Genomic DNA, 27,027 nt, shown 5'->3' with positions numbered 1-27,027 from the left:
TTTGTCTTACTTTTCTGCTTAGGTATGCTCCAAATTAATGCATAGGATTGTGAATAAGTCTTTGCTCTATTCTCAATTCTGCTACTGACTCGTATGACTTTGGTCCAGTGACTTAATTATGTAGTGCCTCAGTTTCCCCAACTGTAAAATGACAGGCTGATACTTCCATATCTCGGAGGGGCAGAGTGAAAATTAGTTTATTCATGTTTGTACAGCACTCTAATATCCTGGAATGGAAAGCTCCAGGGAGTGCAAGGTATTATTGTTGTTACAAAGTAGTCTGTAGCTAACCTCATGTATCCCTTGCTCTTACAGCTTCAAAACGAAGCTGAAAACTACTGAACACATTAGCCAACGCCCCCCTAAAGGTTCCATCTGTTATGACCTGCCCACAGTACTGGTTCAAGCTGTGATCAGAGAGGGTGGCTTTGCTTTTAGAGAAAGAAAGGTGGAACAAGCACAGCCACAATGACTACAGTAGTCCATACCATACCCCAGGCTTTTAAATATAATCAGCATCTTGCGGGGAGAGATAGCTCAGTGCTTTGAGCATTGCCCTGCAAAACCCAGCGTTGTGAGCTCAATCCTTGAGGGGACCATTTGGGGCAAAAATTGGGGACTGGGCCTGCTTTGAGCAGGGGGTTGGACTAGCGGACTTTCCATCCCTGGTATTCTATGAATGTTAACCCTCATCTCAATTTTACTTGGATTATTGCCCATCAGCTACCCCCACTGACCAAACCAAGGGAGGCCACAAGCCACAAAACTCCGAGAGGGGCAGCGTGTCGCATGCCCGGTGCTAGAGGCAGCCGCCCCCTACAGCAGGGGGCAGATTACACCGGGCGCAGGCCCCACAGGGTGGAGGAAAGCCCGGCCACAGCCGGGAGAAGGACCCCCGCTCCCTGCACTGGAAGGAGGCGGGACCCCTTGCAGCGAGCCGGGAGGGGGTGCAAAGCTCCCCGCACCGCGTAGATCTCCTCAGGGAGGGGCTCAGCCCGCCAGCGGCGCCAGGGCGGCGCACGGAGGGGGACGAGCCCACGCCCCAGGGCGGCCTTTGGCCTCCGGCAGCGGCGGATGCGGGCAGGCGCTGCGGCCCGGAAGGCGGCTACTGAGCACCGGGAGCGGGCGGGGTCGCAGTGACTGAGGCTCGGCTTGGAAATCATGGCGACCCGGCGGCTGCTGCTGCTCTCCCCTGCCTCCGGCCTGAGGGGGACTAAGGCCCTGGGCACTCCGGCGGTCCCCGGGCTGCGGAGGGGCTACAGCAGCGCCGACTCCTCCCAGTACCTGCACCTCAGCATCGTGCCCACCATGCACTTCCAGAAAAGCCTGCCCAGGTAAGGCGGCCGCTGCCCTCTCTCCCCCGAGCCAGAGCGCCCGGCACCCCTCTGAGCCCCTCGAGCCGGGGACCCCCGCATCAGAGCTCCCACTTACCCTCTGGTCCCCCTTTCAGTGCCCGGGGATCCTCGCACCAGAGACCTTGCTCCCTTCTGAGTGCCTCACCACCAGCCTAGGGATCCCCACGCTAGAGACCTTGCCCCCTTCTGAGCCTCTCACTGCTACCCCAGGGACCCCTGTGCCACAGACACCTCCCCATCTTCCTTTGAGCCCCACAACCACCCTGGGTCCTTCCTCTGAGCGCCCCCTCATCACCCTTCGAGCCACTCCTCTCTGGGACCCCCTACCCGACCCCTTTTGAGTCCCCCATACTAGGTAAGGGAGTCCTAGGCATCCTTCTGAGCCCCCAGAAACTGCTCCCTCTCTGCTACCCCTCCAACTGCATTTCCCTCTGCTAAGAAAACCCCCATCTCCTTTCCCCTGCCCAGCTAAGGGAGCCCCTTTCTCCTATGATTGCTGGCATGTTGTGTCCATTTTCTCCTTTGTCTAGGTCAGTCCCTTTCCCCTGGTAAGGGAGTCCCATGTCTCTACGTTTCAGAAATGGTGACTGTGGGCTTTAAAGGCAGCAACATTCTTCCACCTCAGAGAGGAAATGCAGCCTGTAAAAACAAAGAAACAACAACCCTGCTCTAATGCAGAGTGGGCAGCCCTGTGCTATGGGTGATTAAATACACAGCTTAATTGCTGGGGCCAGCTTTCTTATGGTGAACAACAGGTTTTATGACTCATGGTGAAGCCTTAATAGCACGCTACTAAGTCAGGTCTACTTTGGGAAACTACCAGTACACAGCAGGTGGTGGGGTCAACAGACCAGTCAGTATGTATTGGTTTCAGATTGCTCGCTACACCCCTAATGAATGAGGTTTGGTATGTGCTGAAAGTGCACAAGACCAAGAAGGGTACATTGTCTTTGGGATGGGCTACAGTATATTATATAGGTGAAAGGTTATTATTGCTAACAGAGGGAAGTGACTTTGATCTTTGCTAGTAGTATTCAAGTGTATACTGCCAGTTTAAAAATTATAATCTAATTATAACCTGTCTCAAATCTCTTATCTACCATTGTTTAAGTAACACCTATGATTATTACAAAGGAAAGGGATTAGAGAAAATAAATTTCCTTTTTTCCCCCCAATTTGTTTACTTTATGCACTGGACAGCACTTTCTGTGTAGTTAACTTCATTGTTTCATTATACTGTAGTTAGTTTCCCCATTTGTTTGTGTGGCTCTTTCACAGAGCAACAGGGGACAAAGACGCATTTTTAAAAAAAAATAGAAATATGGCAGTAAAAACAACAAAAATCAAACTGTGTGTCAAGGAGATATACACACAAACGTTAAAAAGTATTAATCTCATTAAAAGGTAAAATAGCTTGCCCTGTAACTAGGGGAAAACAGCTTTCATGTTTAGGCTAAGATGAGTGTTGGAAAGAAATTTGTTAGAATTTCCACAAGGAATCAAAATACAGAAGACATTCTATGCCTAGCAGTATATAAAATTATGGAAGATGATCTGTGAGTTGGCTACTTGTAAAACAAGTTCCTGTTTTTCTGTCATGCTTAATTATAAAAAGAGCATAGGAATTAACTTACAAACAATATGGTATTTTAAGAATCTTTACTGTCAGAGCTTTAGCAAGAACATTTTAGTTTGCTTTTTTTCTCACCCCTTCAGGTTGCCAATTCCCAAACTAGAAGATACTGTTAGGAGGTACCTGAATGCCCAAAAGCCTCTCCTAGATGATGATCAGTTCAGGTATGGATACACAGAAAACCAAACAATGCTTCAGTGTACATCAAATCTTCCACTCCAACTCCTACATATTAGAAGATGTATCTTTTTTAAAAAATGCCTGGTGACAGCATTTTGACTGTCTGATTGATTGTTTTAGGAAAACTGAAGAACTTGCTTGCAGCTTTGAACATGGAATTGGAAGAGAATTGCATGAGCAGCTGGTTGCTCAAGACAAGCAGAACAAACGTACTAGTTACATCTCAGGTAGGAAGGTTTACAGTGGGATGAAGAAAAGACTCATTTTGAAGAGAGACTTGCTTGATGACAGTCAGCTCATAATGCCGTGAATAATAGATTAAAGTTTAAGCTCCTTATTATTGTTTACACTCAGAACAAGATGTGAAAACTCCATTTGACAATGTCTGAGCTAATTAGAAGACTGTCTCTGATGGAAAAAAGAGGGCACTTCACAAAATGTTATCTTTAATATACCAAATACTTTAGGATCTCTCATTGTCACCTAACAGAAATATCAACCACAGCAAGATTTCCTCAAAGACGTTTTCATTTGGAAGAAAGTAACTTAAACCAGTACACTAGCAAAATATAGTAGTAAAAAAAAGCGTAGTATAGGAAGAACAACGGTTCTATCAAAATCAAAGATGGAGGGCCTGCCACAACACTCTTTTAGTATACAGATTTTTATTAAAGTGAGCAAAAGATTTGTTTCTGTGCATATAATCAGAACACATTGGTGAAAAAAACATTTGCTCAGTGGTATACAGTATCATTTTGTACTACAGTCCACTCTGATACAATGCTATGTATGCTGTAGTGCAGGGGTGGGCAAACTTCTTGGCCTGAGGGCCACATCTGGGTGGGGAAATTGCATGCAGGGCCATGAATGTAGGGCAGGGGGAGGGGGTTGGGGTGTGGGAGGGGTGGGGGGTGCGGGAGGGGGCTAAGGGCAGGGGGTTGGGGTGCAGGAGGGGGCAGGGGGTTGGGGTGCGGGAGGGGTGGGGGGCAGCGGAGGGGGCTCAGGGCAGGGGGTTGGGGTGCAGGAGAGGGTGCAGAGTGTAGCAGGGGGCTCAGGGCAGGGGGTTGGGGTGCAGGAGAGGGTGCAGAGTGTAGCAGGGGGCTCAGGGAAGGGGATTGGGGTGCAGGGAGGGGTGCGGAGTGTGGGAGGGGCTCAGGGCAGGGGGTTGGGGTGCAGGAGGGGTGCAGCAGGGGGCTCAGGGCAGGGATTTGGGGTGTAGGAGGGGTTAGGGGTGTGGGCTCCCTGCCTGCCCTAGCCCCGCGCCGCTCCCAGAAGCAGCCAGCACCTTGTCCCTGCGGCCCCTGGGGGGGCAGAGGCAGAGAGCTTTGTGTGCTGCCCTCGCCTGCGAGTACCTTCCCCGAAGCTCTGTTCCCGGCCAATGGGAGCTGCGGGGGGCAGTGCCTGCAGGCGAGGGCAGCGTGTGGAGCCCTCTGCCCCCCGCTCCCCCAAGCGCTGCAGGGATGTGGTGCCAGCCGCTTCTGGGAGCGACGCCTGGCTGGCAATCCCATAGGAGGGATCCAAAGTCCTGATGGGCTGGATCCGGCACGTAGTTTGCCCACCCCTGCTGTAGTGCCAATGTGTAAGGGGAATTAGTTAAGGTTAATATGGGATCCTTATATCAAAATATCCTTAAGCATGGAGCATCTTGCTCAAGTGCAGGACATGTTGGTATCTGTGTAGGAAGATCTTATGCCCTGGATGTTTTCTCCTGCTGGAGAAGAAAGGTCCTCCTGCTGTAGGAGATTGAGGGATATTGGAAAAACAGTAGTGAAAAATATTTACTGTTTTATTTTTACAATAGTAATTAAAAATATAAATACAAGTATATTCCAGTGTTTAGACTCCTCCATGCCTCTAAAGCAGGGGTCGGCAACCTTTGAGAAGTGGTGTGCCAAGTCTTCATTAATTTAAGGTTTCGTGTGCCAGTAATAAATTTTACATTTACAGGGGCCCCCTGACGGAACCCCAGACTGGCAGCGGGCTGAGCGGCTCAGCTGGCCTGTGGTTCTGTCTGTCGCCGGCGCTGCCAGTCTGGGGTCCCGGCCACTGGACCCACTCATCCTGCTGCCGGTCTGGATGGACGGAACCCGGGCCAGCAGCGGGCTGAGCGGGGCCGGCGGCCGGGACGCCAGACCGGCAGCACGGGCAGCAGACGAAACCCCAGACTGGCAGCGCGCTGAGCCACTCGGTCCGCTGCCAGTCTGGGGTTCCCTCCGCTGGCCCTGCCAGATGGCGGCCAGGACCCCGGCTGGCAGCAGAGTGCCACTAAAAATCAGCTTGCGTGCCCCCTTTGGCACGGATGCTGCTGGTTGCTGACCCCCTGCTCTAACCCCTGCTAGTAACCTCTCTAAGAAAACTAATCCAAGTCTAGTTACAGTCATGAATCTGTTTGAAGGTGTTTGCTTGGAAAACTGAATTCTCAGAAAAGTTGGGAAAGATGACTGAACAGTGGGGGATGGAAGAAGACACTCCCCCAGCCTTAAAAAAATGCAGAGCATTATTGTTTTAAAGAACAAGAAAAGGAAAGACTCAGAAAGAGGAAGACCAGAATAAAGAAAAGGAGAGAGAGAGAGAGAGAACGTAAGACAAAAAGAAAGAGATGAAACTCAGACAGAGAGAGAAAGAAAAGAGGGAAAGAAAAGCAAGAGAAAGCATATAGCTTTTAGGTTAGTGAATTTTTTTTTTTTATTCATGTTACTTCCAATGGCTTTCAAATGTAAATGATTATAGTGTTCGTGGGAGGCAGATGCTGGGTGTACAGCAATGGAGACTGAGAGAATATATCCAGTACAGCACAAGCAGCAGCAGTGTAATCTTCTCCCCATACTGTCCTGCCATTGTGCTTCAATCCTTGCTCTTTGCTGAGGCTACCAGTAAGCGTGCCAATGGTGGCAGTTTACCAGACATGTATTTGAATTGCACTGAGAACCACCAACTTCTCGCATAGGCCAGCTTGATCAGCCTTTTGATAGTAATGACTTTCACTCGTTATTGCCATCCAGTCTCCCAGTTACATCCTGTATTTCCCTGGCAGATAGCCCACCTAAGCTTAATGTTGAGGGGAAATGTGGCAGATTATTATCATTAACTGGTTTTCTTGAGCATTATTGTGTAAATGGATTGTGCCTTTTTAAATTATGTGCTGCAGCTACAACCGGCCCTTTTTCCCCCCTTACTTTCAAGTCCTGTTCATTTTTTTTGTTTCCATAAATATAACAAAATATAATTACTCTTATGAGGAGGAAGAATGAGTTAAGAGGCTTATATACCATGGTGAGGAGTGGGTTATAAAACCCTACTTGTATGCTAGCTAGTCTTTCACCTCTGGAGATGTGGACTTCAAATTCTGATTTAGGTCACAGCTGAAAATGAGTGTGGTTTTACTGAGTCCCCAGTGGGAATTAGGGATTGCTGCAGGGAAGGAATTCAGAAGGGAAGAACAGAAGACACAGGCAGAAGAAAGTGAGAAATAGAGAAAGGAGGATGAGAAAGGAAGGGAAATGGGACAGGAGAAAGGAAGGGAAATGGGACAGAAGTAATGCTGGTCTCAAAGGTGAGCATGTTTTCCCACTGAGTGATGCAACCTAAAGGCTATGCTGCACTCTAGATCTTGGTGCAAAGCTCCCACTGACATCAGTGGGAGGTCCATTTCTGATTTGGTGGGAATATGTTGCCCTAATGTACCCCAGTCCATGGATTGTAATTAAATACAGATAATGGAGGTCTGTACCGAATGACTTTGACTTGTAATATAGATGGTTCTAAACAGTGCTTTCACAATTAGCCAATTTTACCTGTATTAATCTATTTTTCAACTCTCCATTTTTAGGTCCCTGGTTTGATATGTATCTAAGTTCACGTGAATCTGTTGTTTTGAATTTTAACCCATTTATGTCCTTCAACCCTGACCCAAAAGCTGAATATAATGATCAGCTCACACGAGCAACTAACATGACTGTTTCTGCTATGCGTTTTTTGAAGACCCTCAGGGCTGGCTATCTAGAGCCAGAGGTTTTTCACCTCAATCCAGACAAAAGTGACACTCAAACCTTTAGGAGACTCATCCGATTTGTGCCTTCATCTCTCTCATGGTTTGGTGCCTACATGGTCAATGCATACCCCTTAGATATGTCTCAGTACTTCCGGCTTTTCAATTCCACACGATTGCCTAAGCTCAGTCGAGACGAGCTTTTTACAGATGAAAAAGCAAAGCACTTGCTGGTGCTCAGAAATGGGAATTTTTATGTATTTGATGTCATTGATAGAGATGGGAATATAGTGAAGCCTTCCGAAATACAAGCACACCTGAAATACATACTTAGTGACAACAGCGCAGCCCCAGCCTTCCCTCTTGCATATTTACCCAGTGAAAACCGAGATATATGGGCACTACTGAGACAGAAGCTTCTTGATAATGGTAATGAGGAAGTCCTCCAAAAAGTGGATTCTGCTGTCTTCTGTCTATGTTTAGATGACTTCCCCATTAAAGATCTTGTGCACTTGTCCCACACCATGTTACATGGAGATGGTATTAATCGCTGGTATGACAAATCCTTTAACCTTATCCTAACCAAAGATGGCAATGCGGCCATTCATTTTGAACATTCCTGGGGAGATGGTGTGGCTGTGTTAAGATTTCAGAACGAAGTGTTTAAAGACAGCACCCAGAAGCCAGCTGTCACCCCACAATCTCAACCTGCTGCAGTTGACTCTTCCAGTGCTGTGCAGAAACTCAGCTTTAAGTTGAACGATGCCTTAAAAGCAGGAATTACTAAAGCCAAACAGAACTTTGATGCCACTATGGAAACCTTGACTCTTGATTTTATTCAGTTTAAGAAAGGAGGCAAGGAGTTTTTAAAGCAGAAGAAGGTAAGTCCTGATGCTGTGGCTCAGCTTTCTTTCCAGATGGCTTTCCTTCGGCAGTATGGCCAGACTGTTGCCACGTACGAGTCTTGCAGTACTGCAGCTTTCAAACACGGTCGCACAGAGACCATCCGTCCTGCCTCCATCTATACGAAGAAGTGCACGGAAGCTTTCGTCAGGCAACCTTCCAAACACAGCACAGAGGAGCTTCAGCAGATGATTGCTGAGTGCTCAAAGTATCACGGCCAATTGACAAAAGAAGCTGCTATGGGTAAGTGTGAATGTCAGGTCATGGTGATAAACATTCACATTGCTTCACAAAATGAGTCTCATCAGCTTAGTTGCTCATTAATGCTAAACTTTTACAGAAGTCTCACTAAGCGTAATTTAATCTTGCTGAAGGTCCTGTGTTCATCAAACTTTGTAGAATGCCAAATAATAGCAGTGCTTTCCAGGTTAAAAAATATATTGTTCTTGTGACATTCTTCTTAAGAAGGGAGTGTGTTTGAGTTCCCCTTATTTGCTTCAGGCCCTCGCACATCAAGACTTTTCCCATCCTTTAGATAAATTACTGTTATACTAGCCCACACGTGGCAGCTATCTGAAGCAACTAGCTGATGCCCCGGAGAGTGCAACACAAAGCAGGATTTTGGGTTGCTTCATGTATCTGCCTGCAGGTGGTACTGAGGCCACTGTGCAAACTGGCCTTGGTTCCTTCTGCTGCACCAGTGATAAATTTTCCCAAGTGGCTCTATCTGACCTGACCCTATTACATTTTAAAATGTCAGAATTAGAGCTTGCTAATTTCTTCTAGATTTTTAGTAAAATACGTAGCCTACAGGGCCTTGTCCGATTTTCTTATCTCTTTACTGTTGGTTCAATAGCCTTTTCCTCCGTAGTTCCTGCCATTTGGAACACCCTACCTCAGACTCTTTTAAAAGTAATATGAAAACACTTATTCCTTTTTCAAACCTCATATTTTCATCTTCTCCATTTAACTTAACTATTGTTAAAAACCATTTTTATTAATATTGCAGTAGTGCCTATCTGTCCCAGAGATCATGGCCCCATTATAGTAGCTGCTACATAAATGGGTAAAACAGAGTTCCTGTCCCAGAGAATGGATGCGCTAAAAATGCATTGCAATTTCCTTCTGTAAAGCATATTACCATAACTTGTAAGAAAGCTGCTATAGAAAAACTCATGTAAGTTTTGTGGCTTTGAAGGGGTGTGATATTTAGTGTGTAAAATAACTATTTTCTGTAGAAAAAGGAGTGATTTCTGTAGTATCTTGTATTTTAATGCCACTATATAAATCCATGGTATGCCCATACCATGACTACTGAGTGCAGTTCTGGTCACCCCATCTCAAAAAAGATATATTAGAATTGGAAAGGGTGCCAAGAAGGGCAACAAAAATGATTAGGGATATGGAACAGCTTCCATATGAGCGGAGATTAAAAAGAATGGGACCGTTCAGCTTAGAAAAGAGATGACTAAGGGGGGATATAATAGAGGTCTATAAAATCATGGATTGTGTGGAGAAAGTGAAAAGGGAAGCATTATTTACTCCTCCACATAACATACAAACCCAATTAAATTAAGAGGCAGCAGGTTTAAAAACAAATATAAGGAAGTACTTCTTCACACAACGCACAGTCAACCTGTGAAACTCATTGCCCGGGATGTAGTGAAGACCAAAAGTATAACTGGGTTCAAAAAAGAATTAGATAAGTTCATGGATGATGGATCCATCACTTGCTATTTAGCCAAGATGGTTAGGGACACAACTCCATGCTCTGGGTGTCCCTAACCCTCTGACTGCCAGAAGCAGGGAGTGGATGATGGGATGGATCACTTGATAATTGCTTTTTAAGCAATTAAGAATGAGCTCTCAAAAATGGATACACTTGATAATTGCTCTGTTTTGTTCATTCCCTCTGAAGCATCTGGCATTGGCCACTGTCGGCAGACAGGATACTGGCCTAAATGAACCATTGGTCTGATCCATCATGGACATTCTTATGTTCTTATTTTAACAGGTCAAGGATTTGACCGGCATTTGTTTAGTTTGCGTTATTTGGCAGCATCAAAAGGTATCCCATTACCTGACGTCTACCAGGACCAAGCGTATGCTCAGCTTAATCACAACATTCTGTCCACAAGCACATTGAGCAGCGCAGCTGTGAATATGGGAGGATTTGCTCCAGTGGTGCCGGATGGCTTTGGTGTAGCCTATGGCGTGCATGATGATTGGATTGGCTGCAATACTTCCTCTTACCCAGCCAGGAATGTGCACGAATTCCTCCAGTGTGTGCATAAGTCACTGGAAGATATTTTTCATGTTTTAGAAGGTAAGCATATCAATAGTTAGGCACAACAGGGCTGGGATACTTTTTTTTTTTAATGCACAATATAAAATGTTTGGATCAAGGTCACTTCTGATCATGTGTGGCTGAATGTGGAAGAATGTTGCTAGTGCTAGTTTACTAAGCATTTTGACTGGGATTTTCAAAGGAGCCGACAAGAGTTAAGTGACCAACTTGGATTGAATTTCCATGGGAGTTAGGCAGCTTCTGAAAATCTTAGCCATATAAAGAAATTAAGTGCAGGCTCCTCCTGCATGTGATATTTAGGAAATACTTAATTCTGATATTATGAACTGGTATGTAATGGATTATAAAATGTTCTTAAAATATACGAGGTATTAAATATTCATTTCTAGAAAGGAACTTTAGTACTGTACTGATTAAACTTGAGCAGTTAAGATCTACAAGTGTTCATGTTTACAGTGGGAATGAGAAACTACATTTGAACAATGTTGTAACATCTACAAAAGTTGTATTTAAAATTAAATACAATGACCAATTGTAAATCCTGCACATATGATATGCTCACTTACTAGATCTGTCATCTTTATTTTTCTTTTTAAATTTGAATCAGTGTCTAACTGTACCTCTTATGTTGGAACTATTTCCAATGTAATGATTGATTTAAATGAAAACTTGAAAATGTAAGACTAACAATACCGAAAACCATAATCATGTGTTAAATCTTCAAACTGTTAAGGAATTGGTTGGAAAATAATGTTTAAATAAAGCTACCTATGACATGGTTGAAAAAATGTTTTAGTAGTATCTCAGGATTAGGGATTTGAGAGTTCCTGGTGTGAAGAGTTTATACTTTTAAAATAAGCATACAGAGGCTGATAGAGGAATACAGTCAAATGCATATACTTTTTAGATAGAAATAGTTGACAATTTATAAAGTTTTTCTGTTTGTAAATCTGCCCTATAATCTGTTTTATGTTCCCTTGCATAAGCCTGTATCTTTAATACAGAAAAATCATTTCTCATTAGCTTCTCCATAGGCTAGTGCTGCTTTTCTTTCCCAAATCTCTCTCTCCTACTGTGGAGAAGGAATCATCATCAGACATTCTCCTTAATGACTATTTCCTACCTCCTCTAGAACTCTCCAGACTTCTTGCATGGCACCAGGAGTATCTGTTGGAACCTTTCAGCCTATTTGCTAAGGTATTGGGCTTGAGGTGGGAGACATTCAAGGAGCTTTCCAATAGGCACAGTAGAATTTCCTGAAGGACAGCAGCAACATCTGCTAGATTTATTCAATATCTTGTAACTTTTGATGCCAAGAATCTGATGTGACACCCAATGCAGCAGAGTTCATACAAAAGACATAAGAACCTTGGCCCTCTAGGAGTGCCCCATCCTGTCAACTGCTGAGATTCTTAACAGTACTGTCACTGGCTCTTGCTTTGGGGCTCTATCTTTTGCATTAGCTTCAGCATATTAAAGAAAAAAGTTTGTGGCTGCTCTAAAAGGGAAAGTATCTCTGTGCCTCAACCCCATCCCCTGTCTATTTTGAATGCGCAAAAGACAATTTTCTTCCTCGTTAAATAGCAGTGGTTCCTTTCTCTGCTGCCAGCTTTTCAAAATAGCACTACAAGTGAAACTGATGGTTTTGTCCATTTCACAGCTGTGTGACCAGTACCAAAACTTAACATGTTGGCAGATGGTATATACCAGTTGCATGGTGCTAGGACGGGTCAGGAACCTTTGAGAAGTGGCATGCCAAGTCTTCAATTAATTTAAGGTTTTGCATGCCAGGAATAAATTTTACATTTACAGGGGCCCCTAGACTGGCAGCGGGGTGAGCAGGGCTGGTGGCCAGGACCCCAGCTGAGCGGGGCCGGCAGATGGAACCCCAGACCGGCAGCACGCTGAGCCGCTCAGTCCGCCAGCCCGGGTCCCAGTCACTGGCCCTGCTCAGCCTGCTGCTGGCCCGGGGTTCTGTCCATCCAGGCCGGCAATGGGCTGAGTGGGGTTGGCGGCTGGAACCACTAAAAGCCACTAAAAATCAGCTTGCATGCCACTGACCAGACTCCTATCGATCAATACGTAGCAGGGCTTTTTATCCCTCTGCAGGCTGCTACTACATCATGTTCTGCACTTACTTTGCTATTGAGACTTTAGTGAATGATTATTTCCTGGGGCTGAAGAGTACATTTGGGTTTTGGGGAAAAACCTTACAGAACAGACAGGGGAAGATGAGGGATTTTTACGAGTGGGGTAAGGTATTAATAAATTCAAAACTTCTGAAGTACTTGGCTGTTTCCTTTAAATGAAGATGTCAGCTCTATTCAAGAGGGAAAATATCTGCATGCTGAGTGGGGTAAAAAATTGACTATGTAAAGATCATTTGGTTTTCAGAAGGTAGTTATACATAAATGTAAATTACAAACATTAAGTTGTATTTCAAATGTTAAATGACAAGTCACGTAATAGGAAATGGTTATTACTCAGAAGGTAACAGCAGGTTTACTTGAACTAGCAGGAAACTATTACAAGGATGCACTTCTGGCTTCAAGCCCGAACAGCTGCAATTACCTAATATGCTGATGATCAAGACTGAAAGTTATTTAATAGGGTATTTTGCCAATGATAAATCCTTCCATATTGTCTTTAACCCTGAAGAAAATTACTAGTATACGTTGTGAAATCTCAGTCTCCAAAGGGCCAATGTGTTAGTCAAGAAATACAGCAAGGCCTTCCACTATTAGGTTTGGCTGTCCTGAGCTCATCTGAGTGAACTACTTGAACACAACCAATCAGACTGGTGGAAAATGACTTTATTAGTCAGTCCTGGGACAGCAAGTACAACCCAGCTGATATAACATTTGATTTTTGAAGTACAGCCATGCAGAAAGTCACTCTAGAGGAACTTCTATAATAGCTACAGCCCATTACTTAGCCAAGGTGTCAAGATTTTATTAAAAGCAGTTTTAGCATTTTATAAACTTATGGGTAACTTCATAGATTCCAACAGACTCCTTTATTTTTTCATCATAGTCATTCCAGTCCTGTAGGAATTCAAATTTTACAGCATTAATACAAAACAGAATGGGGTAGTATTTAAAATCACAAATTGGAATATCCATTAACCTTATCAGCATTCCAAATTTCAGTTCCGCACTTTCTGCAGGAAGTGTTTATGCCCTTAACCTGTCCAGTTTTATGTCCAACAGAAGTGAACACCGAACAAATTAAATTAGCGTCAAGCTTCTTAGTAGTTTTAGCTTTAAGGAATCAGATTTTCTGTGTCTGAAGACTGTAGCCAGTAACAGACAAGCCAGCAACCATGGGGAGTGAAAGGATTATTTACAGTACCTATTCTGGTGAGTCAGACAAGCCAATCTTCCTGTCATGTGGAATACCAAAGAGAGGAACTGAGCTTGAGAGATTTGCTCATGGCCAATGAAGATCTGGAGCATTTATGGGCTTGTCTACATGGAGACATTGTGTTTGACACAGCAATAGGTCAAAATGCACTATGGAATTTTTAGTGTGCAGTAGCAGGATGTGCATGCCTGCCTAGTATCTGTAGTTCACACCCAGCCTGCTGTGCCCTAAGTCTCTGTGCACACAGGCCCAAAGAGTCTTATGCTGAGCTTCAAAGGAGACTGCACATCACTATTCAACACCTGGAAGAGTTCTCAGGAGTTGCCCCAATAGTTTCAGAGCAAAAGAAAACCAGTGCCCCCATAATAAAAATCTCCCAGTTGATCAAGAGTCCATGATTTGGGGGTCCCCCACATTTTTTCAAGAGCAAGCTGCAATTATACCATGACTATTCAAAATACTGAAGATGTCCATGCTTAGACACTTCCAAATAAGCACCCCGAGGTGCACACTAATGCTGAGCACTCATGTTTGAAGGTTGTTTCCTCCTCCACTTAAGATTTGTGCACGCACACCCCTCTAAAGCACAGAAAGCCATACTTTAAATGGGTGATTGAGGAAAAATAAGTTGTACCTTTTCCAGCAAGTTTATTTCACTAAAAGGTGTGCCCGACTCTGCACCTTCAGCAGCAAACCCAGCCTACAAAAGAAGAATTAAAATAAACTTAGGTATGAGTTGTAATAAGTTAAATATGTTTAAAATAGTTCAACAAACAAGGTTATCCCGTACAAGTATTTATTTTAGTGGAGCTAGCTGTCTTACAAGTGGGTATAAAGAGTGGCCAAACTATTATGTGACCTATGGTTTCAATTTAGGGTATGACCCTCTGTTTAATAATCAAGGAGAGTTTAAGCCTGACTGTTCAAGCCCAAGTTTTATTTTTACATGTGTTCGATTCCAAAGGATAAAATGGCTTTAGTGTGGTTGTATCCACTAGCTATAGGAACATTACTAAAATTATACAAGTAATATTGTAAAGCAAGGAAACATCAGTTTTCCAGAACACACCTGTTTTTCCTGCAAATTGATTTTTCCCAAAAAAATCTCTATGCTTCACAGGTTTCTAAGTGTATCCAGTATGTCTGTTAGCAGTGAATGCATTAGATTAAAATTGTCACCAAGATATTTCAAGGCATTTTAGAAACAGTGTACTCCAGTTTAATAGCAAGATAACAATGGAAAGCAAGAGAGGAAAAAAGACAAGTCTTCAGTTTTGGTTTAAACAGCATGAGAACCCAGACATCTCTGGCAAAAGGGGCCAAGTGTTTGTAACTATCATCACCCCGTGTAGTTCATTTAGGTATGGAGGAGTCAAGCAAACTACCACGAGGAGGAGAATCAGCTAGATTTTAACTGTAACCAGATTACTTCATCCAAGCAGCACAATTTCAGATTGAGATCTGCACTGTTCTTTGTCTGCATAACCTACCCTTTCTAGCAGAAACTGACCTGAGATAACGACACTTAAGTCTCCACGGGTGAATGGATGAGCGTGGTGTTGCCACTGCTCAGGCAGTCTCGCCACTCCTCCTCCCCAAACAATGACACTAAAGGAAATTACTAGGGAATAAAGAGATCAGCCAAGGTGGCTGCAGTTCTGGGATCCAGCACATAAAGCAATGGATGCATTTCCAAAGAAGGTACAGAATATGCTCACATTTTAGAGTTCACAGTTGGGGTTAAAAAAAAAATTGGTATTTAAATTACAGATTAATGTTTTGTTGGTCAACAAAATTCCTCAAGAATTTAAGAACAACGACACAAATTAAAGGATGGTCAATGTAAGAAGCCTTCCTGTGAGCTACTTGGATTCTTTTTATTTTTAACCAAGTAAACAAACAACTGGCTAGGGTATAAGGAGAACTCTTTCCTGGTTTTGCAAACAAACGCATATGGGACCTGCTTTTCGATTCCTTGTAGACATAAATCCCCACTAGCATCTATGAGAAGATTCAGTGTACAAGGAATGTGCTCTCTGGACATAAATTTTAAAGTGTTTTGGGATCTGCGAAAACTAAGAATTTAGTCATACACATCCCACAATGCGTGACAAATGTCAATGGGAGTGGTGCATTTAGATCAGACGTACGCAGCCTTTACATGAGCAGAATCACAAGCCCCGGGGGGGGGGGGGGGGGGCAGGGAGAAGAAAGCAGTACAAAGAGAAGATGCATCTCCACCGGCCACACTACAGAACTGCAACAGAGCAAAGAATGAAAGTGGAAGGGATGCAGAGCCAACATTACCCAGTACACATTTAACAGAGATCCATGGAACATCAAACCATGTGACAGGCTGCTGTAATTCCAGCAGAATTTACTCCTGAGGGAATTCTGCGCCAATGTGCATGCACGGAATTCATGTGCCCCACAGATTTCTTCGCTTCCCTGCATAAAAATGACTTTCTGACAGGGAAGCAAGGGAAGCTGCAAGAGCAGTCATGCACCACTCCCTTTCAGTACACATACATAGTTTAAGGCACCTGGAGCAGCCGGCGGAGAGATAAATCACCCTAGGGCTGTGGACACCCCAGCCATGCTAGTCCCGGCTGTGCTGGAGGCAGGAGAGGACAGGACTTCCTCTTCCCCTGCACGCAGTGCCTGGGACTGTGTCAGACCCTCCCCCAGGAACCTCCCCCAGCTGCAGGAAGCTCAGAATCCTCCCCTGCTTCCTGCCCCCATCGCTCCTCAGCTGTGGGGGGAGAGATTACTATACAGGGAGCTGCTCCCCCATCCACCTAACCCCTGTGTATCTGGACCTCCCATACCCAGACACCCCTGCCAAGCCTCACCCAGTACATCCAGAACCCCCCTAGCCCTCCATACCCAAACCCCACCCCACTGAACCTCAACCCCTGCCTCTGGAGCTCCCCTGCACCCAGACCCCCTTCCTCTGGACCCCCAGCCCTGTACCCAGACCACCCCCCACTGAACTCCCTGCACTCAAACCCCCATCCTGAAGAGCCCCAGCACCCCAAACCCCCACATCCAGACCCCCATGCCACTGACTTCCAACTAGCTGCACGTAGGCCCCCACGCCACCAAGCCTCACTCCCCCAGCACCCAGACCCCCCCCCCCCGAAACCCGCACACCCAGACCCTCCGCTGAGCCCCAACCCTCTTCACCTGGAAGCCCCTGCAGAGTCCCATTACCCCTGCACCTGGAAACCCCCCCCCAACAAACCTCTGTGCTTCCAGGTCCATCCACATCTAGACCCCCCCCCCCCCCACCCAAAGCTGCCTGCACCCAGATTGTCCCACACAGAATCCTCTCACTCCACACCACCATCCCTCCACACTTGGCTCCTGCCTGGTTGAGCCTGCCTGCCCCTGGCGCAGGGCCCCAGGGTGTTTCTGGGGCAGGCCCATGCCTTGTGCTGTGTTAGGGTCAGGTGCAGCCTCACCACGGAGTCCGTGTCCTGGGAGTGGGGGAGCTGCAGGGTGATCTCTCACCTTCGTGCAGCCAGTGCCTTATGCCCCCCCCCCGTCACGCTGGAGCCTCTGCATTTATTTATTGACAAATATAACTTGCAGAATTTTAAAATATTGTGTACAGAATTTTTAATGTTTTGGCACAGAATACCCACAGGATGCCTTACAGTTTGTGGCATCACAGTTGATACTCTAATTTAATCTCTGCTAAACGGCGCTGAGTAATTAAGTGACTTGTCTGCCCTCTGCTGACTGGCTAAGGAGCAACAGTAGCTGAAGCTTAGAACACACCTTACAAACAAAACAGGAATTCTTATCACCCAACTTTTCAACATAGTGAATCATCATGCAGTTATTCTGCTTACCACTATAAAGTGTCATTTCTGTCACAAAGCAAGGGAGCTACAGTTGGATGAAAAGAAACTTTGTAAAGATGCATCTATTTTTCAGCTGGAGGATAATACTTCTGCGGGGGGAGGGGATTTTTCCCCACTTGGTAAAAAACAAAACAATACATCCCTGGGATTTTCCAAGGGGAAAGATTTTCTTTTTGTCACGGAGGGACCTATAGGGTATTTTCCCCTTTAAGACTGTAGTGAGAATTCTGGTGACTGTATGGGGAGACAGACAAATATCAATGGAAATAACAATCCTCATTAACTTCAGTAAGTTTTAATTAATTTATTAAAAATAATTTTACATTTTTATGACCTATTCTATTGCATTGCTGTTTATAACAGAACTCAGACTTGAATTTTCCCCTCCCACATATTAGAAAATGACCCAGAACAATAATAAATTTAGTACGTCACTGCAGTCTGCAGGAAGGATAAAGCACAAGTTTTTATTAGTCAGTCTACGCAATTTACTCCTAATCCTACTGGAATAATATGTTATATATAGCAGGGAGTTAGCTTATGTAGACCATGACCAGACACAAGCAAACCAACAGCTGACAGCAGAAGGAGAACTGTAGATTCCAAGGCCTGAAGGGACCATTATGACCATCTACTTTGACCTGTATAATACATACTATCAAACTTCCCCAAAATAATTCCTAGAGCATATATTTTAGAAAACAATACAATTATTTTAAAATGATCAGTGATGGAAAAATCTACCACAACCCTTCGTAAATTGTTCCAACAGTTAATTACCATCACTTAAAAATGTATGCTTTGTTTCCACTCTGAATTTATCTAGCTTCAACTTCCAAGCCTTTGGACTATGTTATACTTTTCTCTGCTAGATTGAAGAGCCAATTATCAAATATTTATTCCCCATGTAGGTAGTTATAGATCAAGTCACCCCTCAAAGTGAAGGTTAAGCTAAACAGATTGAATTCTTGGAGTCTAAATAAAAAGGCATGTTTCCCAATCCTTTATTCATTCCTGTGACTCTTTTCTGAACCCTCTCCAATTTATCAACATCCTTCTTGAACTATGGACACCAGAACTGGACACAGTATTCCAGCAGGGCTTGCATCAGTACCAAAAATAGTAAAATAACCTCTCTACATCTACTTGAGATTCCTCTTTTGTGCATTCAAAGAGCACATTAGACCTTCTGACCACAGCTGATCCCCAAATCTTTTTCAGAATCACTGCTTCCCAAGATAGAGTCCCCCATCCTGCAAATATGGCCTACATTCTTTGTTCTTAGGCATATAACATTTAAACCATATTAAAAAGCATACTGTTTGCTTGTGCCCAGTTTACCAAGTGATCCTGATCAATCTGTATCAGTGACCTGTCTTTTTCATTATTTACACCATTTTTGGGTCATCTGCAAACTTTATCAGTGATGATTTTGTTTTCTCCTAGGCCACTGAAAATTGTTAAATAGCACAGGGCCAAGAACCAATCCCTATGGTACCCCACTAGAAACACCTGCTCAATCATGATTCCCCATTTACAATTACATTGTGTGACCTATCTGTTATTAAATGGATTAAAAACTAACTATGTGCCATGTTAATTTTCTGTTCTAGTTCTCAAAATGTTGTGGGGTACCAAGTCAAACACCTTACAGGAGTCTGTCCAAGTATATTGCATCAACACTAGTACCATTATGAACCAAACTTGTAATCTCATTATAAAAAAGATATCAAATTAGTTTGACAGGATCTATTTTCCATAAACTCAAATCGCCATTTGTTATATTACCCTCCTTTAATTCTTTATTAATAGAGTCCTGCATCAGCTGCTCCATTAGCTTATCCGGGAACCATATCAGATTGACAGGCCTACAATTATTCAGATCATTCTATTTAACCTTTTGAAATATCGGTACAACATTAAGCTTTCTTCCAGTCTTCTGGATCTTGCCCAGTTTTCCAAGACTTATTGCAAAAACCAACATTAACCATCCCACAAGCACGTTAGCCAGCTCTTTTAAAACTCTTGGAGTCACATTATCTGGACCTGCTGTTTTAAAAAGTCTAACTTTAGTAGCTGTTATTTCACATCCTCCTGAGATACTAGTGGAATGGAAAGAGTTATCATCATCATATATTATATCTGTTCCCCCCCATACAGAATAGAAATATTTATTGAACACTTGTGTCTTTTTTGCATTATTACTGATAATTCTACCATTTCCATCTAGTAAGGGACCAATGTCATGGTTAGTATTCTTTTTGTCCCTAATATACCTAAACTCCTTATTGTCCTTCAGTCTCCTAGCTACAATTTTCTCCTTGTGTCACTCTGCATCCCTTATCAATTGTCAACAATTCCTAGTTTGATTTATATTAGTTACTATCAACTTCCCCTTTCTTCCATTTGTTAAATATTTTTTCCTGTGGTTGCCTTTACTTCCCTTCTAAACCAGGTCAGTTTTTTAAGCAGTAGTTGTGTGGAACTCCTTCCAGTCCATTTCTCTGTGGTGCCACAGCCTGCCCATCCTCGTCTGTCTCCAGTCATGTAGAATGGCCACCTTGCCTCTTATGAGCTGCCAAGCCTCTTTTCCAACTTCTTTCCCCAATTTCTTGGTGGTCAGCTTCTTTCTCCCTTGAACCTGGGGTACTCATATTTCCCAAATCTCTCTGTCTAGGAATTCATCAGCTTCTTTGATTCTCAGTAGCAGCTCCACTTGCCCTTCCAGTTGAAGAATCATTTCTTCCAATATAGCCATCAACTTGCACTTTGTGCACAGTGAGTCCCTTCTGGCTTCAGGCAGGAAAGAAAACATGGTATATCTGTTGCAGGTCACCACCACTGTTACATCACTGGCTGTCTTGAAATTGCACAAAGAGCTGAACCTGGAAGGAAAGCTCTTCTCCCCCCGCCCCCACAGCTCCCTCTGAAACTTTTCTGTTAGTTGCCTTAGTTTGTCGCTCTCAACATTGCTAGCAAGTGACTCATTACCGAAATCTCTCTGCTTAGCTCAGCTCGGCCCCTCCCCATCAGGGAGCAATTAACCAATTCAAACTTCAAGCAACTGGGCTGATCAACGTTCCAAGGGTCAGAACCACACCATCTCACCAAGACACCAAACAGACCTGTTCCAGCTACTTACTCAGGGGCCCATGGCCCAGCTACACAGCCTGTACACAGAGGACAAACAGCCAGACAAACCCACAGATGGACCAAACACACCAGTCACCAAGTCTCACTACCGCCAAGCAAAATCCATAGCTATCCCTTCTGAACCTCTCTTAGCTGTCTCGGTTTACAGCTCAGAGAGACCCTTTAACTCAGTATCTTCAGCTGTGTTTTGCAACAGAGACTATTGATGCCTTCAGCAAGTCTTGCTCTGCCTTTCAGTCTCATTTTGTTGTGGATACACGTCTATGTTTGTAGAGATGGATGAACTTCAGAGTTTGGTTGAGCACAGCAGTCAAATACTGAACAGTGTCCAAAAATCAGGCTTGTTAACTCTCTATACCCTGTACAGTAGCCCACCCAGACCTCTTCTTCCCACCAGTGACCCCTAATTAGGCCATCCAAGATGTGACTGCTTTAGGACCCCTCTCCTCCTCCTATTGCCCTACTCTAAAGATCCACCAAATGAATTCACATCTTCAGTGCTCTGGGACTTACAAGGTATTTCGGGGGGCACAGCTCCAAAGAGTGAGTAACTTTAATTAGGTGAGTAGGATGAGGTAAGAAAGACAACTGCAGAGAGGGGAGACTATTGGAGAGTCACAGATTGTTCCAAAATGAGCAGTGCAGTTCTCAAAAGAGAGGGTGCTGCATCAATCTAGAGTTCAGCAGAAAGACACCTAAGAGCTGTCAAATAAATCATTAATAAGAACTTGCCTGTGGTTGAAAATCAACTGGCTCAAGACCTCGGCACTCAAACTCCACTACTGTCTTAAACTTCTCACTGTCTTCAGCCTAGGATTGAGTCAGAATAGCATTTAGTTTTTACCTAATGAAAGGGAAATAACACCTTTTAGTCTAGGCATAAAATGTAGTAAAATTTTTAGAAGCAGCATGACCAAACTCTGGACCAAACACTTTGAAGTATTTGACATGGTTAATAACTAACCAGAATTTCTTTAACTTAGAGACTGGTCTGGGGAAGTCTCTGAGCCCTTCAAAGGTAGGCTCTCCGAGACCAGGGTAAAACTAGTACATATTTGCTTAGAATGTGACATCAGTGCCTGATGTTGACTGTGAAATATTTAAACAGATGATTTGATATTTGAGTGAAGCAGAAGGGGCAAAGCAAGATATTAATTGGCTGTCGTTGTCCACATTATTTAAAATATACTTTCCCAAATGCACAGCTTCACTTTTGTAGCATCCAGCATCCCGTTTGCGGTGTTTCTCTATCAGGTGATACCTGGATATTTTTTCCCCTGTACTTCTGGGAAGAACATGATAGCAAAAATTGGGAAGCCTTGTGATAAACTAACATCACATTACTGACGCTTATTTCACTTACATTTGCAATATCATAGAGAAAATAAACTTACATTATAAGGCTTGATTGTGTCTCTTAAGATATCTAAAAGAGAATGGGGTAGAATAAAAAAAACCTGCCAATTTTCCAGCCCTTAACACAAACCCAAGAGCCCTCCCTCCAAACACTGTTTATTCAAAAAAAGGCCAACATTTCTGGGGAGTCCATCAAAATCTAAGACCCTGTTTTTGCCATGGCTACCAAGAATTTCATCTCCTGTTTTGCTATTTTGTTTTCCTCTTAAGGAAGAAAAAGCATTGCATACTCTTGTAACATGGCTTTAAGGCTCCAACCATACAATTGTTGCTCATACAGATCTTCCAAAGTCAATGGGAGGGTTGAGTGCGAATTACTTACAGGATTGAGCCCACAGGATTCCATTACTTGTGTCTAATTCCCATAAATGTAGATTTGGGGGATAGTCACTGCAGCACAGACCTTGTAAATACCTTCCTGTATTTTAAGTAGCTTATCACTGTTGTATTTATTCCACAGGAAGTGCCTTTCATATCAGACACATTTTTAATACCAGTTTCTCTTTTCCTTCATGTTACTGCAGTAAGTATTTACATGGATATAGCTTTACAACATCGCAGCTCAATCCCAGGGGGGAAAAAAATCTAATGTGGGATGGCTATGAAATGGGCAGAACTTTATATTAACATCCCAAGAACCAGGCCAATGCAAACAGCTGGCAGCTCCTTGCATGAAACTAGTTTCTAATATCTTGAGAGGAAAATGAACACTTGACACAGACACTTGTGTGGATGCTCTTAATTTTCCAAATACCAGACAGGCTTTTAGATTTTTGGGGCCCAATCCAGAAATTCTTATTCCTAAAATTAGTTCCATTGAAGTCAGTAAGTATACTTGTGCAAGTATAAGGGTCTCAGGATTAGTCCTTATTTTTGTGAAAACAGTTAAGTGATTAAGAGACAATGAATGGGATATTTTGGTTGGGAAGACAAAGGGCACAGAAAATATAATAAAGAATGACTCAGGTGTTCCTTTTTACCCTTCCCCCATAATACAAGTATGAGAGGCCACACAATGAAAGTGAAAGGCAAAAAGGCTTTAAAAAGATAAATGGAAATATATATTAATGTAATAGATAATCAATCAGTTTAATTCTCTGCTATAGGATAATACTGAGGCAAATAAATTAATACAATCTAAAAAGGGTTAAAAACACTCATACAAATAAGAACAGCTGTAGGCCAGAGTTACAATGGCTGTAAATAGTTATGATGGGGAGTAAATGATCACCAACTGCGGGGCAGAAAAAAACCCAACAACTTTCCTTTCCATAGTAAGATACTGATTATTTATGGACATTATGGGGGGCTTTCCTTAAGAACCATCCACCACTGGTCAGACACTGACTAGATGGACTATCAGTCTTCTCTGCTCTGTGAATCCCTACAATAATAACAAAAAGACAAAGTTTGATAACTGAAAGAAAAAATGTCTAGCAAGTACAGAAATTACCCAGGAAACTCTGGGCTACTTCTGTTACTTTTCATTCTTCTCTTAAAAATAATTGGCATCCCATTTTTTCCCAAAAAGGTTAACATCTTAAATGTACACTCAAACGTAGTGCTACAAAGTACAGTAATTTGTTTCCAAATAACTTTATAGAAGAAAAGCAAGCATTTTAAAAGGGACACCATTAACTTCAGAATCATGTTTCTGTTGGAAAAATTTGAACATACTATTGTTTTAGCACCCACCGTTAATAAAACTAAAGTTGGCACAAATTAATTGTCTTTATTGTTCCAGTGTTTACACACTTTTTGTATCTGCATGTGTAGTCAGTCTCATTCTTTTGTTCATGGTCAGCTGCATTTCCTGTCTCATGCACAAACATGAGGACAAACATATTGGTGCAGGGGAAAGTAGACCCTAAAAACCACTGTTAAAAAGCTACTTATAACAGAAATTCAGGACATACTGTTTAAAAGATGCTCTTTTAGAATGTTTTTGTAAATTAGTTTAAAAAAAATCAAGATGACAGAATCCCTTAAATCATGTGAAAGAGCCTACCAATGGAATTCTCTCTGGAGCACAGCTTGCATTTCTGCACCATAGTGGCACTCCCTCTGCCTCCCTTTAGAGGAACACTGTCCTAAAAAAATTACAAATGGAGCCATCACTTTGTGTCAGTTTTTTTCATGTTTTAATTGAGCAGCCAAAAACCTCTGTAGCGACAAAGTAGTTTTTACAAGGACAATGGCAAACTAACAATGATTTTATACATTGTAAAGGGAAGACAGGTTTCTTTCGGGACAAGGAATATTTATAATTCACAATACTATGGTTATCAAGGAATAATGTACATTATATTCTAAATTTTAAATAATAAATTATGTATAGAATGTCTCTTGACAATACAGACACATTCTATCCATTCCATAGGATATTTATTTAACCTTCAACCAGTGTTATTAGAGCCCTGATACTGCACACTATTGTCCCTACATGCAACAAGTTGCAGGACTGGGGCCTGCAAGGACAGAAGAAGAATGGTCTTGTGGTTCAGGATGAGAGTCCGAGGTTCTAATACCAAACGAGACCACAGACTTCCTGTGTTACTTTGGGCAAATCACGTCACCTCTCTGCCTCAGTTTCCCCATCTGTAAAGTGGGGATAACACTTCTCTATTTGAATTCATTAATGTCATAAGGCAGTCAGATATAGTGATGTGCATGACAGAAATGCTATAAATAACACCAGTACCTTGCATAAATTAATTTATTATCATTATTCTCCTTCCCCCCCTCAGGTTATCTAAACTTCCATAAAAGTTGTTTTATCATTAGCAAAGAGGAAATGTACTACTGGCAAAACCCTATTGTAATACCACTTCAAATCCATTTTCTTGGCTGTGGAAACTTACTGGCTTTAATGAGGGGAGGCTTTTCAAGAAAGACTTAAAATAGTAAGCACTGTCACCAACCATTCTTATAGCACATTTCATTAAAGGATCTCAAAATACTTTGCAAACAAAGTCTGACAGCACCCCCGATGTAGATAATTATTCAAAGGCTGCTTTATACAGCATTTAAACTAGCATATCCCCCATTTCCATTAAAGTCAATTCTACATAATATGCACTGCATTTTTTGGTTTCTTTGTTTTTAATGCACACGTTGCAGTTCGACAGCTTACCATTAATTGCAGGTATTGCCATTTTTCAGAAATCTCACCGCAGTTCCCACATTTCATCTGGAAAAGAAAAACATACACCAAAGAATCTTAAAGTTGTTAGTAAGCTGATCAATAAAATAGCTCAAGCCATTCTTAGACTTAAGTTTAACCCTTTTGTAGTTGAAAGGTCATGGGATAGCTGCCCCTAAAGACTGGGGGGCCAGAACCTCAACTGGGGTCCATTTTCATAGCTCCATTAGCTTCATGTGAGCGATGACAATTTACACAAGCTGAGGATCTGTTCCAAGGAATCTTAGGTAGAAAGGAAACAGATTACATGCAGGAGCCAATAAATAAAGCTAGGAATAATACATCCATCAGTTTGTCAACCAAGCTAGTTTTCCACCAATTATACTTAATTAAAATCATAACCACAAGAGAGAGGGTGATGGCTATTATATGGACTGAGGAATACCTATGATTTTTCTTCATCGTAACAGATGTATGTATGTTTATATTAAAAGATCAAACTGTTACTCAACTTCGAGAAAGTGCTTAAATTTAACAAAACAAACAAACAAAAACAACCTGCACAACTTTCGGATCAAATATATTCTTCTTACTTTTATTTAGATTACAAAATGAACCATGCTTGAAATGTGCCATTATACCACTAACATTGTGCATATAACCAATTGGATACTGGCAAAATTACATCTTAGATGGCAATGAAATACCACAATGATGATCATAGTACAGAAACCATTCTACAGTGGTTTGCATTGCAGGATTCCATTAGATACCAATAATCTGTGTAATGGAAACCTGCAATACCACTGTAGAATGGAATGCAAAATATCATGCAAAAAAAGCCTGTGATACAAAACCATGCAACTGGTAATCATAGAAATGCAGGTCTGAGAGGTCCCCCTGCTGATGCACATTTACACAAGTCATTCTAAGTTTCATCAGCGGTGGGGAGACTACAGGACCTCTCGAGGTCCCATCCAGACCTCTGGTTCTCAGTCTCATAGTTTTATATCATTTTTATTGCATGATATTTTGCACTGTGTTCTAACCAGCACTACAGGCTTGTATTGTAAAAACAGAATTACTGGGGCTTGTGGGGCTTTTAAAGTAGACTGCGTTTCACGTCGCTTTGGCCAGCATTGCAAAGGGGTGGCACGCTGCGCGGCGCTGCGCGGCACTGCACCCTCCCCTGGCCCGCCATACCTTCAGGTACCAGCGAAAATCTTCCCCCACCGGTCTGAGGTTTGTAATATTTTCCAGAGTAGCCTTCAGCTGCAGCCCGATCTTCTGTAAAGCAGGGGACGGGGGGCAGAGTCAGTGTTACAGCCAATGCCACCCCCTCCCCAGGCGCTGGCAGCGCCGCGCTCCCCTTACCCACCCCCATGCTCAGGGCCTGGCGCGCAGCGGGTCCGGCTGTAGCTGGAGGCGCAGCCCGGACAGGCTCAGCAGCTGCCCCCAAGTCCCGCGGCGCAGGCAGCTGGGAGGGTGCCGCCCTGGGGGCGGGAGCGGCGCTACCAGATTCACCGACTCCTGCTCCCTCCCGCGAGAGGCCGGCCACCCACTCTCGCGGTAGTTGGCGGGTTTGTTTTTTTTAAGCGACTCCTCTCCCGTGAATTGTTGCCCTTAGACAAAATGGTCAGCTCATTCCATGCCTTTCACAAGGACTGAAGCCGGAGCTGCCCTTAGCCAAGATGGCCGCCATCTCTTACTTTCGATG

At 43.3% G+C, this 27,027-nt stretch overlaps 2 protein-coding genes across 9 annotated transcripts; one reads left to right on the top strand and one right to left on the bottom strand.

Moving 5' to 3' along the window:
* The first annotated feature begins 777 nt into the window (after positions 1-777).
* On the top strand, positions 778-16,471 carry CPT2 (carnitine palmitoyltransferase 2). 8 transcript variants are annotated; one of them, XM_043552677.1, is made up of 6 exons: positions 778-1,334; positions 3,072-3,152; positions 3,289-3,395; positions 6,998-8,302; positions 10,074-10,385; positions 12,477-13,025. In XM_043552677.1, exons 1-6 carry the CDS (start codon positions 1,162-1,164, stop codon positions 12,674-12,676), a joined length of 2,178 nt encoding a protein of 725 aa, XP_043408612.1. In that variant the 5' UTR covers positions 778-1,161; the 3' UTR covers positions 12,677-13,025. The 8 variants fall into 8 exon arrangements, with proteins under 8 accessions (XP_043408612.1, XP_043408613.1, XP_043408614.1 ...); XM_043552678.1 differs by having other exon boundaries at positions 781-1,334; positions 11,500-12,736; XM_043552679.1 differs by lacking the exon at positions 12,477-13,025 and adding an exon at positions 15,092-16,471 and having other exon boundaries at positions 783-1,334.
* CZIB (CXXC motif containing zinc binding protein) lies at positions 13,160-27,027 on the bottom strand. Its single transcript, XM_007062179.4, has 8 exons — positions 26,689-27,027; positions 26,514-26,597; positions 25,302-25,358; positions 24,177-24,258; positions 22,147-22,178; positions 21,485-21,562; positions 14,365-14,430; positions 13,160-13,411 (listed from the first exon to the last, which is right to left on the bottom strand). The coding sequence occupies exons 1-8, from the start codon at positions 26,692-26,694 to the stop codon at positions 13,334-13,336; spliced, it is 483 nt and encodes a 160-aa protein (XP_007062241.1). The 5' UTR covers positions 26,695-27,027; the 3' UTR covers positions 13,160-13,333.

The sequence above is a fragment of the Chelonia mydas genome, chromosome 8 (genome assembly GCF_015237465.2).
Source record: "Chelonia mydas isolate rCheMyd1 chromosome 8, rCheMyd1.pri.v2, whole genome shotgun sequence".
Taxonomy (NCBI): Eukaryota; Metazoa; Chordata; order Testudines; family Cheloniidae; genus Chelonia; species Chelonia mydas.
This window is presented reverse-complemented; position numbering and strand designations above follow the sequence as displayed.

Bases quoted from the DNA above. Each gene is read 5' to 3' on its own strand.
- CPT2 (XM_043552677.1), top strand. From the start codon at position 1,162: ATGGCGACCCGGCGGCTGCTGCTGCTCTCCCCTGCCTCCGGCCTGAGG. The intron at 3,153-3,288 runs GTATGGATACAC...TGATTGTTTTAG, and splicing joins CTAGATGATGATCAGTTCAG to GAAAACTGAAGAACTTGCTT. The intron at 3,396-6,997 runs GTAGGAAGGTTT...CTCCATTTTTAG, and splicing joins ACGTACTAGTTACATCTCAG to GTCCCTGGTTTGATATGTAT.
- CZIB (XM_007062179.4), bottom strand. The intron at 21,563-22,146 runs GTAAGTTTATTT...ACTCAATCCTAG, and splicing joins ACACAATCAAGCCTTATAAT to GCTGAAGACAGTGAGAAGTT. The intron at 14,431-21,484 runs GCAAGTTCTTAT...CTTCTTTTGTAG, and splicing joins CAGTTGATTTTCAACCACAG to GCTGGGTTTGCTGCTGAAGG.